This window comes from Anabrus simplex, chromosome 9 (assembly GCF_040414725.1).
Source record: "Anabrus simplex isolate iqAnaSimp1 chromosome 9, ASM4041472v1, whole genome shotgun sequence".
NCBI lineage: Eukaryota > Metazoa > Arthropoda > Insecta > Orthoptera > Tettigoniidae > Anabrus > Anabrus simplex.
Genome location: NC_090273.1, coordinates 73,588,056 through 73,604,391, shown reverse-complemented (window position 1 = coordinate 73,604,391; position 16,336 = coordinate 73,588,056). Strand labels below are relative to the sequence as shown.

The following is a 16,336-nucleotide window of genomic DNA, read 5'->3' as shown; positions in this document are numbered from 1 at the left end:
AAGAGCCTTTTTTAAATTTAATGAGACGCGAAATTACAAAACCTAACCTCTGAAATTAGTTATGCACACCGCTGTATCTTGAAAAGGACAAGTATCACATTCTTATTTTATTTCAGTCAATAGTATTAAAATTAAGCAATTGTTTACTTCAGCCTTTATTTCTAAGGAGTTAACAACTGCTGGCATTATACTTATTGCAAAAACACATTATCCTGATGTTTGTTTACACGAGTCGGAGACTCGGAGTTGTGAGGAGACCTCAGGGTCGCTCAAGATCGACTCGCTTGCACGTAGCGAGGAATCGATATGGAAGATGATCGATCGCATTCAATATAAACACTGCAGTCATATACTGTATTTGGTAGAGTGTATGAATATTGATAACCGATACAAACTAACGCGCCCGAATTTGCCTATAATAATGGATGAATCAGTAAAAGGTTTCTCTTTGAAACTGAAAGATATTGCACAGATTAATATAGGAATTTTCAAAGGTTATAATAACAAAGTCATTAAAACAGGGTTTCTCTTCTGCTACAGCAGCCATGGTCAGATGTGTATCTGAGTCTCACATCTCACTTTGGCCCTAAGTGCCCGTGCTCTAATTTCCTCTTCTGCCATTAATCATCCTTGGCAAGCTTATGACATCTTTTTCATAGGTTCTAAATCTCCCACAACCAAAATTAATAGAAATAAATATTTGAGAATTTTAACATTTCCTTAACGGTAGCCTAATGCTAAATGCATGTTTTGCCCTATTGTGAATTATGTTAAATCGAATATACAATTGCATTGCCCTTATGGAATAATTTTTGGAACTGGAAATTTCTTCCATTAAACGCGGGTTTACGCTAAATTGAGGTCTCGCAAAATCGTGGTTATACTGTATACGGTACTGCCGTATTGTGAAAATCACTAGTGTTACATTTGTGGGAGTAAATAAAGCGCATTTTCTTTTTCTGTACGATTGTAAATATGTATGGGTAATAAATACTATGTAAGCAGAATTGTAGCATATTCGAAGAATGCATTTAATAACGTATTTTAGTTGTTAAATGGCGAACGCAGCATTTTATTAATATGGTCTTATTTTTTCCATTTCATATGTACCGTATAGAATTCAACTAGCATATATAAGCACAAAAAATCTGCAAGAACTCTTCTGAAAAGGAAAACAATGTCGCCTCCTCTATAAACATCAGTTCAGTTGAAATGGAAGAAAATTTAGTTGTCAACCTAACCTAACCTTGTCTTGTCACAACTTTGGTACGGTTTGCAGACTTAGCCTTTGTGTGTTCTTACTAACTTACGGCTTATGAAAATGTAGTACATTTGCTTGTGTGTATTATTACAGCATGGTTTCACTTCGGTCTAACAAGTAACAGCAGATTTCAAGAAGGGAGCTGAATTATTTACACAAGGCAAACACAGAAGAGTACGGTTGTAGAAATGCTTATATCAAAATAAAGGCAGAAATATATAACATTAGATTGAGTGAGGTGGTGGTGGTGATTACTGTTTTAAAAGGAAGTACAACTAGGCAACCATCCTCTATATAACACTAATCAGAGAGAAAAAATGGAAGGGGTCCGACACTTCGAAAAATGAACGTATCGGCCAAAGGAAAACAAGGTCCACGAATGGCATGAAAATGAAAGGCCTCCATACGTAATACCGTCGGGGTTGGAAAAGAACAAGGGTTGACCAAGGGAGGTTGGATAGGATAGATGAAAGTGAGGAGCCTGGCACAAGTAAGTGGAAGCAATGCCAGGACTCAGCTGAGGGCCCCGTGGTCGCCAACCCACGCTCCAAAATTCAGAGCCCTTGGTGCCCCTTTTAGTCGCCTCTTACGACAGGCAGGGGATACCGTGGGTGTTATTCTACCGCCCCCACCCACAGGGGGGAATTGAGTGAGGGTGAGAGAGAATGTTTATTTCCTTAATTCATCACTGAGCTTGAAAACAGACTTAATTATTAATATCTTAATTGATCACTTACTTGGGTAAGGGAACCTCCATTACTGATACCTATATTGAGGTTGGTTAGTTTATGTCTCGTGATTTCAATATGTAACTAGTCAAGATGGTAGCATGAGGCATTAAAAAAAGAAAAAAAGAGAAAGAGAAACAGCGGCGATATTTGCTTTTTAGTGAATAGCCTTACGTGCCAAGTACTATAGCAATGTTAACAGATTATGCTAAAACTAGGTTAAATATTTGAAGGTCTCCAAAAGCCTTACTTACATTGAATCCAACTTTCTGGATAATACGAGCAAATTTCTTAGCCGCAAGAAGAGAATCTGACTCATTTCTAGCTCCAGTTACAACCATTTTTCCAGAACTGAAAATCAATGCTGTGGTATGTGGATGTCTAATCCTCATAACCATACCGGTGAACCTCTGCGGGTTGTATTCTGAGTTCCGAGTACGGAATGTGATCTTCATCAAGTCCAGGTGGCAGCTCAAGTTCACTGTTGAGACCACGTTCCTGCAGCACATACCAAGTGAATGAGGTCAGAGATTAAAATCAGTATATTGCAGAGAAAAACATATAAAACTGGTGGTTTTAAGAATAACATATCCTGGAGTCCAGCAGGTTTTATTTTAAATGACATTGGAACTATGGGAGTTTACTTCAGTGAAGTACCCCAGTGATCTCAACATAATCTGTATGTTAATTTCACATTTCATCATGACACAGGGTAGAACGGCACTGATTGTAGGCCACAATGAATGCAAGCTAGCCATGTTGTCATTCTATTTTTTAGTGATTAACTAGTAAATTATTAGCACTATCCAAATAAAATTTCCAGGCATATCATTTACTCGCATATCGGCTGCACTTTTGATGCCAATTTTAAGGCCCTAAAATAGGAGGGTATGGCTATTAGGCGGAAAATTTTCCGACAATATTTTCAAAAGACCAGGGGACTTACTGGAACCATTGAAACTACTACTAGAGACATATTTACATTATAAAAAAGAGATGCCATACGATTGCTATTACGGCTTTTGACTAGTACAACAATATAAAAGGGGCTGAGATCGGTACATCTACCGCCAAATTAACCCTTTCCCACGGACTATCTTTGACTCACTGTCTGGAGAAACCTGTAAAAACCACTTAAGATATTGCTTTCAAATTTTGTAACAATGGAAAATACACTACAGTTATTCTAAAATGATACAGTTAAATCACCTAATTACATGCAGGAACCCACTCCCGGTTCAGAAGAAGCATCCAATATGGTGCATAATGTTAAATTGCTTGTTCTTGAAGTCAGTCTGAATTGCTGGACCTGATGAGGCTCTTACTTTCTTGGTAATGCACAGAATGCAGGAATTCACCCTGAATCTCCCAATTTATTTCATTTTTGGGAACAGTCGGATGAAGATATTTAGATAGCAAACCATACTTCCTCTCGGACATACAAATTATAAACAATTTTTCACTGAATGGGATTGGAAGATAAATTTACATTAGTTGGAATACTATGTAATTACGTAGAGGTTCATAGTCTAAAACGGAATTAACTGGAGAATTAAAACTGATAATTATGTTTTATACAAGTAGGCCTAATATTTTAAAAGGAGACTGTACCTGAATGAACATTTCCTGTCCTGTGCCATATTTCGATTTCCCTCAGAGTCATATCCTGTCCCAACTGCATTCCATACAATTTTTATTATCATACCTACAACTTCACCATTGCATTTGTCAACATATTGATCTAATTTGTAACACATATCCTCCGTACTCAACTGGTTATGAGCAGCCATGTTGCTGCAATGTGTTTACATTCAGTCAGCTGTCTGTTCTATCCAAGAAAACTTATAAAAGAACACTTTATTTTACGATTCCATGCATGCCAGTTGTATCTAGGAAGCGTAGGGAATTCACTGGTTCCAAAAAATTATATGTTTAGCAGACAGATGGCAGAGGAAGTCGGTTTGAAGTTTGAGTACGCTTTACAACGCAACCCATGGAAAAGAGTCAAGAATGGTTAACACTACGTGAAAACACAGTTAAAATGAGCAATGATTTCAATACAGCTTCACTGAAGGCTGTAATGGAATTTAATAGTCTATCGTTACGTATGACTGGGAGCAGACTGTGATGCTTTTGCTTTTTTAAATCACGTGCCGTGAAAATATTAATTGCAAATTTATAATATCTAGTCCATTGTATTCCATCCAATTACTCTAAACAAGTTACCATGTGCCTTTAAAACTGCAATAACTTTTCTACATGCAGAGGTAATAGTCTAAACTTAAAAAGTCACTCAGAGAACATGCTCAAAGGACGATGCGTTTTGACCAACTTACTTGCACATCATAACAAAAGGCGAGTGTAATGAAATTCAATCATACATTTATATTTCTCAATCGCAGATCTGACATAAAATCTGTAGATGCACGTGCTGTGTGCCTGGTCTGCGATTCATCCTTTGCTTCCTCACGCGTTGTCATGAAGGCCACTATGAACTCAATAGCATCCCTGTGTTGATCTGTCATTATGTCACGCATTTATGATCGTCACATGTTAATACTGCGTTGTCAACAACGCAAAAAAGTAATCAGTAACACGGCCATGCATACTGATATTCCATTCGTAATTTAGCAATACTGCAGGCCTTTCACTTGCAGAGGGGCTAATTCTTTACATTTTAAAAACTTGAGACAAAACACATTATAATCGTACAGTACCATGTCCTCAAATAATCACTGCTTACGAAAATTTATTCTGAATCAGAAGCAGAGTGGCTAATTTCACTTTCATCTCGTGGGTACCACTCGGGAATGTGATGTTCTTCGGTAATGTTTTACATTTACATGTAACACACAAGGGCAGTTTATGGCCATCAGCAGTAATGGCCATCAGCAGTAATGGCCAACAGCAACGTACAACATAACTTTTCGTTGCCGGTAGTTTTAATTAGAACACTTGCCACTCTCTTAAAAACAGTAATGTTCCTTGGCATGTCAAAATACACAGGGATTTGGTCAGCACTGCCGATCTGCGCGAGGAGATACCAAGTTCTGCTGCCTTAATCTGATCACATGTCTGCTGTAACTTTATTGGAGCAGTCATTAGGCACAAAGACGTTTTCCGACATAATGTCATGAAATATCATGGGATTGCACAATTTCCCATGCTTTTGGTTGTAACATTTCATAAGAAACACTGCAACCGCTATTCCGCACCTCCCAGTAACGCTTCCTCAACATTTGGGAACTTGCCCTATTTAGGGCCACAAAATGCCACATGCTGCTTTCTCTAATTTCTCACTTGTTTTTCATGAAAAGAAAATTCGCAGCCGCATATTTCACCACTTTTAGCTTGAATGAAGCCGTGTAACTATTAACTTTCACCACGACAAAAATTTACTAATAAGTTTCACAATGGTTGAGATCAGCCTGTGTGCGCGGCAGTGGCCCTTTCCGTTTGTTACTGCAGACGCACATTCTTCCGACAAGCCCACAAATTGGATATGCAGCTCTTAATCGGCGCAAAAATGTATCCAAAATTTTGGTAAAAAATTAGGGGTGCGGCTGATAAGCGATGATATTACAGACTACAAATCTCATGTTTGATCTGTATTGACGCTTGAATTTTTTAGAAATTGTCAAATTGTTTTTAATTATCCTCCTAATCAATACATAATATACTGCAAGTGTGGAGTGTGACGTGTACGAACCATTCAGAGACATGCCAACTACCAGCTCAAGGGATAAGGAGGCCAAGGACTGACAGTAATTTTGATCTAGATCATGAACAGTGCACTAAACTATCATTAAGTTGGTAGCTAAGTAAAAACAGTGGCCATCAGTTCAACAAGCAAAGAACAAGAGTGAGACAGAAGATGGTACATCACTGTACCGATGATAATTGTCACCATTTCTCGTTGCACAGCCCCAAGGTAGAGGACTTCAGCAATAAAAAGAAATTACCTCTGAATACGAGAAGCATAAGAAGATAAGAATCACTCACTGCAAAATAGGAACTAGAGGTCGTTCCGGTCCAGCAGTGACAGGAGTCATTGCAGACATCGCAGACTGAGGATTAACTTGACCCATGGGCTGCAGAAAGAAATACAATAAAACATGCCAATATTAATATATTCTAGTAGTATATAACTTTGAAGGTAAAAGATATATAATACATACTTAAAACACCTACCCTAAAAAAAAAATCTTACAAATTCTAAAAGGAAACTTAATATAAATATAATGTTCTAACACAGAGACTTGGCTACACGTTCTGCATCACATAGTGGGTTTGACTGCTATTTGTTTTATGTCGCACGAACTCAGGTTTTATGGCAGTGATGGGACAGAGCAGATCAGGGCTACGATTAGGAAGAAAGCGATCATGGCCTTGATTAATACATTCACTCCCATATCCGACCATGGTCTGATTATGTTTTGCGTGTAAAATACTGTATCCGACCAAGATCTGATTTGAATTCACGCCAACTTTTTATGTTCAAATGTACGTTAGATGACACACTATATCAGTCTGCAGTTAGATAGGGGGCAGATGAATAATTTACTACAGGTTGGGGTCATTTCCCACATTGCGGGATGTGTGATCTAAATAAACACATGCCTGTCCCGAGGTTGGAATTCAAGTGGCGCTGAGTGATGAAACGAATAGTCATGTCAAGTAAGGAATCTTACTAATCACTTTGTGAAGGTGTGTACAAATTTTCATATTTTTAGGGTTTAGACTATAGAAGTGGCTGAATGGGTGGTTCTGTTTCTAGAAAATAGAACTCAGAGATTTAGAGTAGGTGAAGCTTTATCTGTCCCTGTAATAATTAAGAGGGGAATTCATCAAGGCAGTATTATTGGACCTTTATGTTTCCTTATATATATCAATGATATGTGTAAAGAAGTGGAATCGGAGATAAGGCTTTTTGCAGATGATGTTATTTTGCACAGAGTAATAAATAAGTTACAAGATTGTGAGCAGCTGCAAAATGACCTCGAAAATGTATGGTGATAAACGGGGATAAAAGTCAGGTTGTGAGTTTCATAAATAGGAAATGTCCTCTCAGTTTTAATTACTGCATTGATGGGGTGAAAGTTCCCTTTGGGGATCATTGTAAATACCTAGGTTATGAGAGTATTTAGGAGTTGTAGTAAGGATGTAAAGGAGAAAGCATATTTATCTATGGTGAGACCCCAACTAGAGTATGGTTCCAGTGTATGGGACCCTCACCAGAATTACTTGATTCAGGAACTGGAAAAAATCCAAAGAAAAGCAGCTCAATTTGTTCTGGGCGATTTCTGACAAAAGAGTAGTGTTACAAAAATGTTGCAAAGTTTGGGCTGGGAAGACTTGGGAGAAAGGAGACGAGCTGCTCGACTAAGTGGTATGTCAAAACAGATCAGATGTAAACACCTGAAAAGCTTTACATCTGATCTGTTTTGACATTTTTGACATGCTCTTTTGGTGAAAAATATCTAATTCCCTCCATGGGAATTTAGAATTTTCCATTCGGAATTGCTAGGCGGGCAGTAATTCCATAGTAGAGATTTATCTCCCGTATGCAGTTATCAGACTGTGCCTCTTATAAGGGCTTCTGATAAGTTCACCTGCATATACCCCAGCGTCAGTGGGTAGGGTCTGACACATCCCACTCTGATGAGTCTAGTGTCAGACCTAAGACGAAACGCTGGTTAATAGAGCAAACGCCTGAAAAGCTTTACATCTGATCTGTTTTGACATTTTTGACATGCTCTATTGGTAAAAAATATCTAATTCCCTCCATGGAAATTTAGAATTTTCCATAAGTGGTATGTTCCGAGCTGTCAGTGGACAGATGGCATGGGAGGACATCAGTAGACGAATAAGTTTGAGTGGTGTCTTTAAAAGTAGGAAAGATCACAATATGAAGATAAAGTTGGAATTCAAGAGGACGAATTGGGGCAAATATTCGTTTATAGGAAGGGGAGTTAGGGATTGGAATAACTTACCAAAGGAGATGTTCAATAAATTTCCAATATCTTTGCAATCATTTAAGAAAAGGCTAGGAAAACAACAGATAGGGAATCTGCCACCTGGGCGACTGCCCTAAATGGAGATCAGTAGTGATTGAAGTGATAGTAAGTTAAATTCGTATGTTACATGTTACTTAGTGTCTCTGAGTGGAATCTAAAAATCGCTGGGCTGCGTGATTAAATACCCGTAGAGTGAGTCAGGGGTGAATATGTCAAGATACAGTGGGGTGTGAAAACTGGAAACCACAGTAAAACATCTTCAGGACTGTCGACAGTAAGGTTAAAATCCACTATCTTTAAAAAAAAACTAAGAGCTACATGCCTTGAAACACGTAACCAACTTGCCCAGTGATATGAGTTTGCATTTTAGCATTAATGACGAGAATGAGTTCTGTACCAAACACCTTTTAAGATTACGTCGCCTCATATTTTAACTCATAATATATAATAATAATAATAATAATAATAATAATAATAATAATAATAATGTTTTAATGCAGCCAATGGCCATAAAAACAAGAATACAATGACATATATACATCCACGCCTGCTTAGTTCAGGCGGAGATCACTATCAGTCTTTCACAAATTAATTAATTGAGCACTTTCTCTCGGAGCATTCCTGTATATGGTATCACCCGAAGATTTAACCACAAAGCTTGCACACACACTGATCACTTGGGTCATGGAATTTCTTCCCTGAGCACAACTTAAAATGGAAACCATGGACCGCCATTCATGTAGCGATGTGGCACAGCTGATAATTTGTACCCATCCACTTTTTGTCCATCATGGCCTCGGTAGTGTAGAAGGGATCCCAAATTTCCATTTTCTTGGCTTTCAGATCTTGTAAAAGCTTCTCGTAGGCCGCATTAACTGGCAGTATCAGCCCATGCCGAAGGTCCTCTGTCTGGTACATTTCCCTCGTTAGATCATATACCAAACGCGATCTGGTGATCTTTGATACTCCCAGAACACTTTTGAGGTAGTGGGCCTTGATTTTCTCTGGTTCCTCCAGTTGTTTATAAATAAGGTACTCTCCTATGAGTTCAAGACCATATGTCACAACCGGTATTACCTTTGGCTTAAACAGCTGCATTTTTTTATTTTTTATTTTTTCTGCTATTTGCTTTACGTCGCACCGACACAGATACGTCTTATGATGACGATGGGATGGGAAAGGCCTAGGAATGGGAAGGAAGTGGTCGTGGCCTTAATTATGGTACAGCCCCAGCATTTTCCTGGTGTGAAAATGGGATACCACAGAAAACCATCTTCAGGGCTGCTGACATGGGGTTCGAACCCAGTATCTCCCGATTACTGGATACTGGCCGCACTTAGGCGACTGCAGCTATCGAGCTCGGTCTTAGCTGCATAGCTGCCTCTAATGCGATATGGGTAACATTCCCTATGTTGTTCATTGCTCTGATCGCTGCAACCATCCTGGATCTGATGTGTATTCAGTAGCAATGCCCACTTGTTTGCATAGTCCTAGATATTTGAAATGATTCACTCTTCTTAGATGTGATCCTCAGCACATTATTTGGTCAGCTTCCACGAGTTTACCGCCCTTCCTGGAAAATCATCATTTCTGTTTTGTCCTCATTCATGCAGATTTCATTTTTTTCGGCCCATTCCACAAGTCCATAGCTCGTTGCAGTACATCGACGTTCTCTGAAGCAATTGCCATGTCATCTGTGTAGATATACATTTTCGCATTGGTACTTTCTTTTATCTTTACCCCTACATCGCATGTGAAGGCGTTAAACAAGATTGGGCTCAGTGGATCTAATTGGAGGACCCCTATTTTCTGTGGTATACACTCTGATACGTCTATCCCATCATCCATTTCTACATAATTTTCCGCTAATATATTTGATATAAGTGTTGTCAGATCTTCCGGTCAATTTCTCCAGCTTCTTGACTAGGATCTCCCTGTTCACTAAATCGAAAGCCTTCGAGTAGTCTACAAATATTACGTAGAGTTTTAATAATTTCTTTAACGCGCACAATGTAGAGTTTTCCTCCTGGTGTTTCCAACGTAGAGTTGATGTGTCCTAGCAGATTTTCCATAGCCATGATAGTGGACCTTCCTTTTCTAAACCCGAACTGTTCCTCGGGTAGCAATGGATCTATCATTCCCTCTATTCGCTTAGTCAGGACTCTTGTTAATTTTAGGCCTGTCGACTCCAAGGCTACTCCTCTGTAGGAAATTAGGGTCGTTTGTGTCCCCTTTACCTTTGTATAAAGGCTTTAATGTGGATTTCTTCCATTGTATTGGTATTCTGCCTAGTTCTAGACACTTATTAAGCAGAGCAGTCAGTATAGATACAGTTTCTGTCGCTGTTTTTTGAATATGCTCATTTCTAATACGATCCGTACCTGGGGCCTTGTTTTGGTTAGCTTCTCTGATGGCCCAACGTACTACTACTGTTGCCAAAGGCTGGGGCTCATGACAGACTTCTGGCTGTCTGAACTGAGGCCTGGTTTCTTTCGAGCAGATGACATTGCGCAGGTGCTCCTCCCAGGTTTCCATCGGTATGTTTGGCTGGAATCTTCTTTCTTTGGGGCGTAGTGCTTTATATGGATCACTCTTAGCTTCCTTCTGTTTTTCTCTTTCAATGTTGTCACTTATTTTTCAAGAGCTTTTTGTACGCCATTCTCTTGGCTCTATATTTCTCGAGTACTTATGTAGATTTTACATTCTTAGCCCTGTGGAGTGACTACCGTTTGTTTTCTTTGTAAGTAACACTTTTAAAGATAAAAATTTCATTGTTCCGTATTGAAATTATTGATGTTAAAAATTAAATAACTGGAAAGGAGGTTGAACCTCCTTTCCAGTTATTTAATTTTTAAGTAACACTTTGTCAAACCAGGGTTTTCCTTTCCTTTCAGATTACGTTGATACCGCTGCCTTAAGGAGTCTTTCTAGTAAGAGAGCTACTTCACCTAAATTTTCCTTCTCTATCAAGTTCTCGATATATTGTATTTGAGTAGCCTCAGACTTTATTTTCTCAATGTCGATTTTCTTGCCAAGTGTGTCGGCTTTCTATTCTTCTTTAATTTCGCTTATGCTTGAGATGATCATTGCGCTGACTGGGATGTGCTTTTTCACAACGGCTTCTTCCGAGCAAACTGGCTTAGCTGGGCCAAAAATCTTGAATCCCTTAGTAAGGATGAGAGCTATAGTACTCCCTCCGTTTGGACAGACATACGTCCAGTCGGATTGTCGGTTAAGCAGCTTTAGACCTTGTGATTGCAGGAACTCCATAACTTCTCTGGTTTTCCCTTTCTTCTTATCTATGGCACAGTTTAGATCACTTGCTAATATAATTCTCTCATTTTTTTTTTTTTTTTATCTTGTTCAGCACTATACCAAGACTGTCAACAATATCTATTGCGGAGCATTCGGGATTGAAATACGCTGCCAAAATTACACCAATCTTAGTCCATACGACGAGCATGTTATTTTCTCCCATTAGGTGTTTACAGGGGATGAGATGATTAATTTTGATTTAGCATCAAATGGAAAATAATTTATCTCCTGCAAAATAAACCAGGCAAGTTTAAAAGTAAAAAATTCAAAAAAATACCTGTTCCCCTGTTAAAATACTCATTTAATTAACTGACCCTGGAATTCTATCATTAAGAATGTTCTTTTCCACAGCTGGAGTTCACAAAAATCTTGAAATAATATCAAATTGAATTGAAGACCTTGAAAATTTTTAAAACTCTGTCAACTTTTTTATAATTATTATTTTGGTGAAGAGATTATGCTGAAACCATCTCTTCTCCAGTACGAGCAGGAATCAAGTGCTGACAATTGCATTATTAAACCCTTTTATTCTTCATATGTGACCTGTTGCACTGAAAGGGATCTAAAGTCGGATTTTTGAGATTTTAGTAGTTCTAAAATTGGCATAAAATACCGAGCAGTGTTCTCCCCAGAACTTTTCACCAGCCGGGTGGTAGGAATCAGTAGCCGGGCGGAGAATACATAAAAAACGAATATGATAACATTTCAATATATTCCCCTCAGGGCATTAACAATAATATGAGACAGGTAAACATTAGACCTACCAGCAGTGTTATCACAAACAAGACATAACAGAGTATTGTAGTGTAACACCGGTGCTTACCACTCCGTTGCTGTGGAGTGCCCGACAGGTCTGTGATGTCACACGGAATCTGTCCTCGCATGTAATTTCTCGCCAATCCAGACACTGCTCAGGCGCGACATTAAGTGATGGTCAAGCTAAACTCTGATGTAATTCATGCAAATTATCCTGACAATAATGAAGATGTTTCATTTAAATTAACGTCTTACAGTATTTACATTTTCATTTGGAGCACCTAATGAGTTGAATAGATATCAATTTTATGTTACTAGCACATATCTAGTTTATGTTAGCCAGGCATTAAACAAAAGTTCATGCATCTAGGTGCAGATATTAATTACTCACATGCTATTAAAAAAACTGTATTTTCAGAAAAACTTGATTACAGCTGTCAGCAAATGATAGCAAGTAAAAGCATTTGCTTAAATTGATATAACTATTTTGCTTCTGCCAATTTCAAAGTGCTACAAATTTTTCCAGCATATGCTGACTTCTTAGAATATTCTAACTAGCATTTGATTGTCACGCAAAGCAGTTTCCAGTAAGACGTTTAAAAGTTCACCTGAAAATACGTGTGCTGACTGCCATAACCATACAAGTTTGCGTTCGGTGTTACTAGGGTTTACAGTTCATTTTGAATCCTGAAGTGTATAATCTGTGTTCTACGATGTCGGAAACATCACTAGCTCCCTCTGTGGATCAGTGATAAAATGTTTGCCTCTGGACCCCATAATTGCGGATTTAAACCCGGCAGAGGTAGTCTGATTTTTAAAGGGCAGACAAAAGTTCATTCGACACACTCCAAGTCAACATGTAAACGATCTCTGGTGACATATTTGGTGTTCACCCAACAAAATTCAGACACCCAAGAGAGATTTGGTTTACTCTGCCATCTAGCAGGCCTACAGTAAAACAATATCAAAACTGACAATCAGGCAGCCAGATGGCATGAAATGAGAGCGCCTGCACACACTAGCTGAGGCGATATGATTATGATTATTATTATTATTATTATTATTATTATTATTATTATTATTATCACCGCTGCACGACCTGGTCAAATCCTATGCTGCAATAACCCAAGGCAGGACTTCGCTAAATTGGCATAGAGCTAGTTCAACACAAAGTAAAAACCTCTTAAAAGTAAAATAAAGGGTACATGATAATACAAATAACACACTTACAGAAGCTGTGGGTTTTGATCCAGCCATGCCAGGATCAGCCGAGATCTGCTGTCGAGGAGAGCTCTGTGGGCTACTATGGTGCGAGGATTCCCCAACTGAAGGCAGGGGCATATTCACGTCGCCGTTCAGAGTTGCCATGGTAATTCCTAACATCAAAATTAGAATACTGCAGCTATGACACTAAAAAAATTCACAAATTACATTACCTACAATCTACATATATTTGCAACAGACAGTGTACGCAGAGCAATTCCTTCAGCACAAATTTCAAAACTTCAAAAGGCTACGAATTAAGGCATACTGTAATGATTCAAAATGCAGTTTCCCAAACACTGATGAAAATAAAGACAATGTGTTTAGGGAAAGCAGCCATGTGATAGTTGTTACAGAGTAAACAGAAGACTTAATACGATCACGGGAACAGTCTGCCATCTGATACATATCAGTTATCTAGAATGCGACCATTCTCTTACCGTAAATGTAAAGCTCCGGTGCCGCCTCTTTTAGCAATTAGTCTCGATGTTGTTACAATATGTCTGCATGCATGAAACGGGGCTAAAGGGGTAATAACTTCCAACACATGGTATCAGAATTAAGTCCACGTGTTCTTCCCATTGCATCAGAATCAGCCATATGCCAAATTCGTACGCGAAACTTTTCAGGTGTGAGGCATAGATATCTTTAGCAGATAGGCATATCCATGCAGACGGGGGAAAAAAAATGCATTATAGTGAAAGATCAGATTCGTAAAATTAATCATAATTGTAAATGTTTGACCGTTTTACACAATAAATGTTGTGAATTTATGTTGATTATTAATTGTTTCGGACATAAGTTACCAAACTGAAATTTATTTACGTATAATCTTCAACTGTTTCTGTTTCAACCTTTTCTAACATTTGTGCCTTGCTGCAAAATGTTTGCTTTGTAACATGTGCTGATCTCTGGGAGCATACAAATGTTGTGAGGTAGTGGTTACTGCGCCTTGCTTCTGCGTTCTTTTGTTTCTTATGTGTTTGAAAATGTCAGCTACAGGTGTTGTTGAACAGCAAGTGAAATATTTTATGTTGACTGGAGTTCCAGGAGTAGGAAAGACAACCTTGATCAAGAAAATATGTGATATTTTATCGAAAAATGGAGTGTCACAGAAAGGATATTACACTGAAGAATTAAGAAACGCATCTAAGCGTGTCGGCTTCGACGTTGTAACCTTAAATGGTGAAAGGGGTCCACTTGCCAGAATTGATACTGGTTCTGGGCGATTTAAGGTTGGTCGGTATAACGTACTTATCGAATCGTTTGAAAATTTAGTGCTTCCCATATTCAATAATCTACAGCAAAGTAGCTGTCCTGTTTTGGTTATTGACGAAATTGGCAAAATGGAATTGTTCAGCAAAAACTTTCAGAAGAAAGTGGAAGAAGTTTTTAAAAGTGACCAGTTGATTTTAGGTACTGTTCCGTCTGCCAGTTCAGATCAGCTTGTACGAAAAATAAAAACAAATCCGCGCACCAGAGTAATCGAAGTGACCCACTCAAATAGAAATGATCTGGCACAGACAATAGCATCTGATATCTTGAGCGTGTTGAACTACCCGAAAGAAGCCATGTTTGTGAGAGAAAAATAATGTAGCCCACTGTTACTGGCATACTACAAATGAAATTCCTTGAAGTACTATAATTTTCCTCAGACAACATATAATTCATTGTACCTTCTAAAGGTTGTCTGTAAGATATCGTATTAGCTTGGAACAAAATAACCAGTAATATGGATAGCATGGTTAATTGATAGGAAGTACCGTTCTACAGTATCTACGTTCATCCAAACAGGAGTGTTTAGTTTGGAGTAAGGAGATAATGAAGAGACAGAAAAACTCTTGGAGAGTGGGTGCCAATGGGGTATCCTGTAGCTCTTTGCTGTTAGTCAATAGAAGCTACTAGTCTAACCAGCAGTGAAACTTAAACATTCACACACACCTGAAAGAATGAAATCCTTATAGCTTGATTGATTGAACAATCTGTTATGAGAACCTGACTATAGCAAGCCAATAGCAACAAATTAATATACATAGGCCAACACACTCATGCTCTCTTAATTTATTCATTTATGCACATGTGAATAAAGTAAAACTTCTAATTGTACAAACAGGCAAAAAAATCTGGCATTCCACACAAAATTATCATAGTTTAATGGGATTTATTAGTTGTCATACATATTCTTTGTGAAGACACCTCAACTTAAATAGGACACTTTGCAGGTATGATTCCTTAATATTTTACCTTCATGAGTAACTAATTAACCGGCCCTGTGGTATAGGGGTTGCGTTCCTGCCTCTCGCCCGGAGGCCCTGGGTTCGATTCCCGCCCAGGTCTGGGAATTTTCTCTCTACCTGAGATCTGGTTCAAGATCCACTTAGCCTTCATGATTAGAATTGAAGAGCTATCTGACGATGAGATGGCGGCCCCAGTCTTGAAAGCCCAGAATAACAGCCGAGAGGATGCGTCGTGCTGACCACATGGCCCCTCGTGATCTGCAGGCCTTCGGGCTGAGCAGGCCAAAGCCATTTCAATGGCGTTAAGTGCCGTGGGGTTTGGTTTGGTTTGGGTTTGGAGTAACTAATTAAACTGGCTCCCATTGTCCAAGAGTTTTGCCCAAGGGGCAGAAATAGTCTAATCCCCTTGATGTTTTTAACGAAGTAATTTCAAGTATATTGTTTAAGTTATGTTGCAATGGAATTCACAAAATAGATAGATGTTCATTTTTGTGTTAACCTTTTTATTTTTTTTATTTTTTTTTTAGAGAATGATCAGTCATATTTTAGGGGTTTTGAAGCATATGAGTGATATCTTTTGTAGGTATTTTCATGTTAGTTAATAATAATAATATTTTGTGTTATTGTTGATGCTTTATTCAACATTTGAATTCTTTTGAAAGAAGATGATTTCCATGGATTAAACATGAAGAAAATATTTTTTTCTTTTACTAATTCCCAAGGTTTGAACTATCAAAGAAAGGTTCGTATATGAGGGCT

General features: G+C 38.4%; 2 protein-coding genes across 4 annotated transcripts in view; one reads left to right on the top strand and one right to left on the bottom strand.

The window, feature by feature from the left end:
• The window catches only part of LOC136881219 (uncharacterized), a 59,849-nt gene extending 45,935 nt beyond the window's left edge, over nt 1–13,914 (bottom strand). For 2 of the 3 annotated variants that reach the window (XM_067153946.2, XM_067153947.2), the window contains exons 1-4: nt 13,781–13,914; nt 13,308–13,453; nt 5,992–6,080; nt 2,244–2,487 (exon numbers count right to left, since the gene is read on the bottom strand). In XM_067153946.2, the coding sequence (XP_067010047.1) occupies nt 2,244–2,487; nt 5,992–6,080; nt 13,308–13,445 (471 nt within the window). In that variant the 5' untranslated portion in view covers nt 13,446–13,453; nt 13,781–13,914. Of the gene's footprint in view, nt 1–2,243; nt 2,488–5,991; nt 6,081–13,307; nt 13,454–13,608; nt 13,736–13,780 lie in introns of those variants that run through there. The other variant, XM_067153948.2, reaches the window with a different exon arrangement.
• A 373-nt stretch (nt 13,915–14,287) lies between these two features.
• LOC136881207 (nucleoside-triphosphatase THEP1) lies at nt 14,288–15,302 on the top strand. Its single transcript, XM_068229129.1, has one exon. It carries the CDS (start codon nt 14,318–14,320, stop codon nt 14,930–14,932), a length of 615 nt encoding a protein of 204 aa, XP_068085230.1. The 5' UTR covers nt 14,288–14,317; the 3' UTR covers nt 14,933–15,302.
• Nucleotides 15,303–16,336: the final 1,034 nt, after the last annotated feature.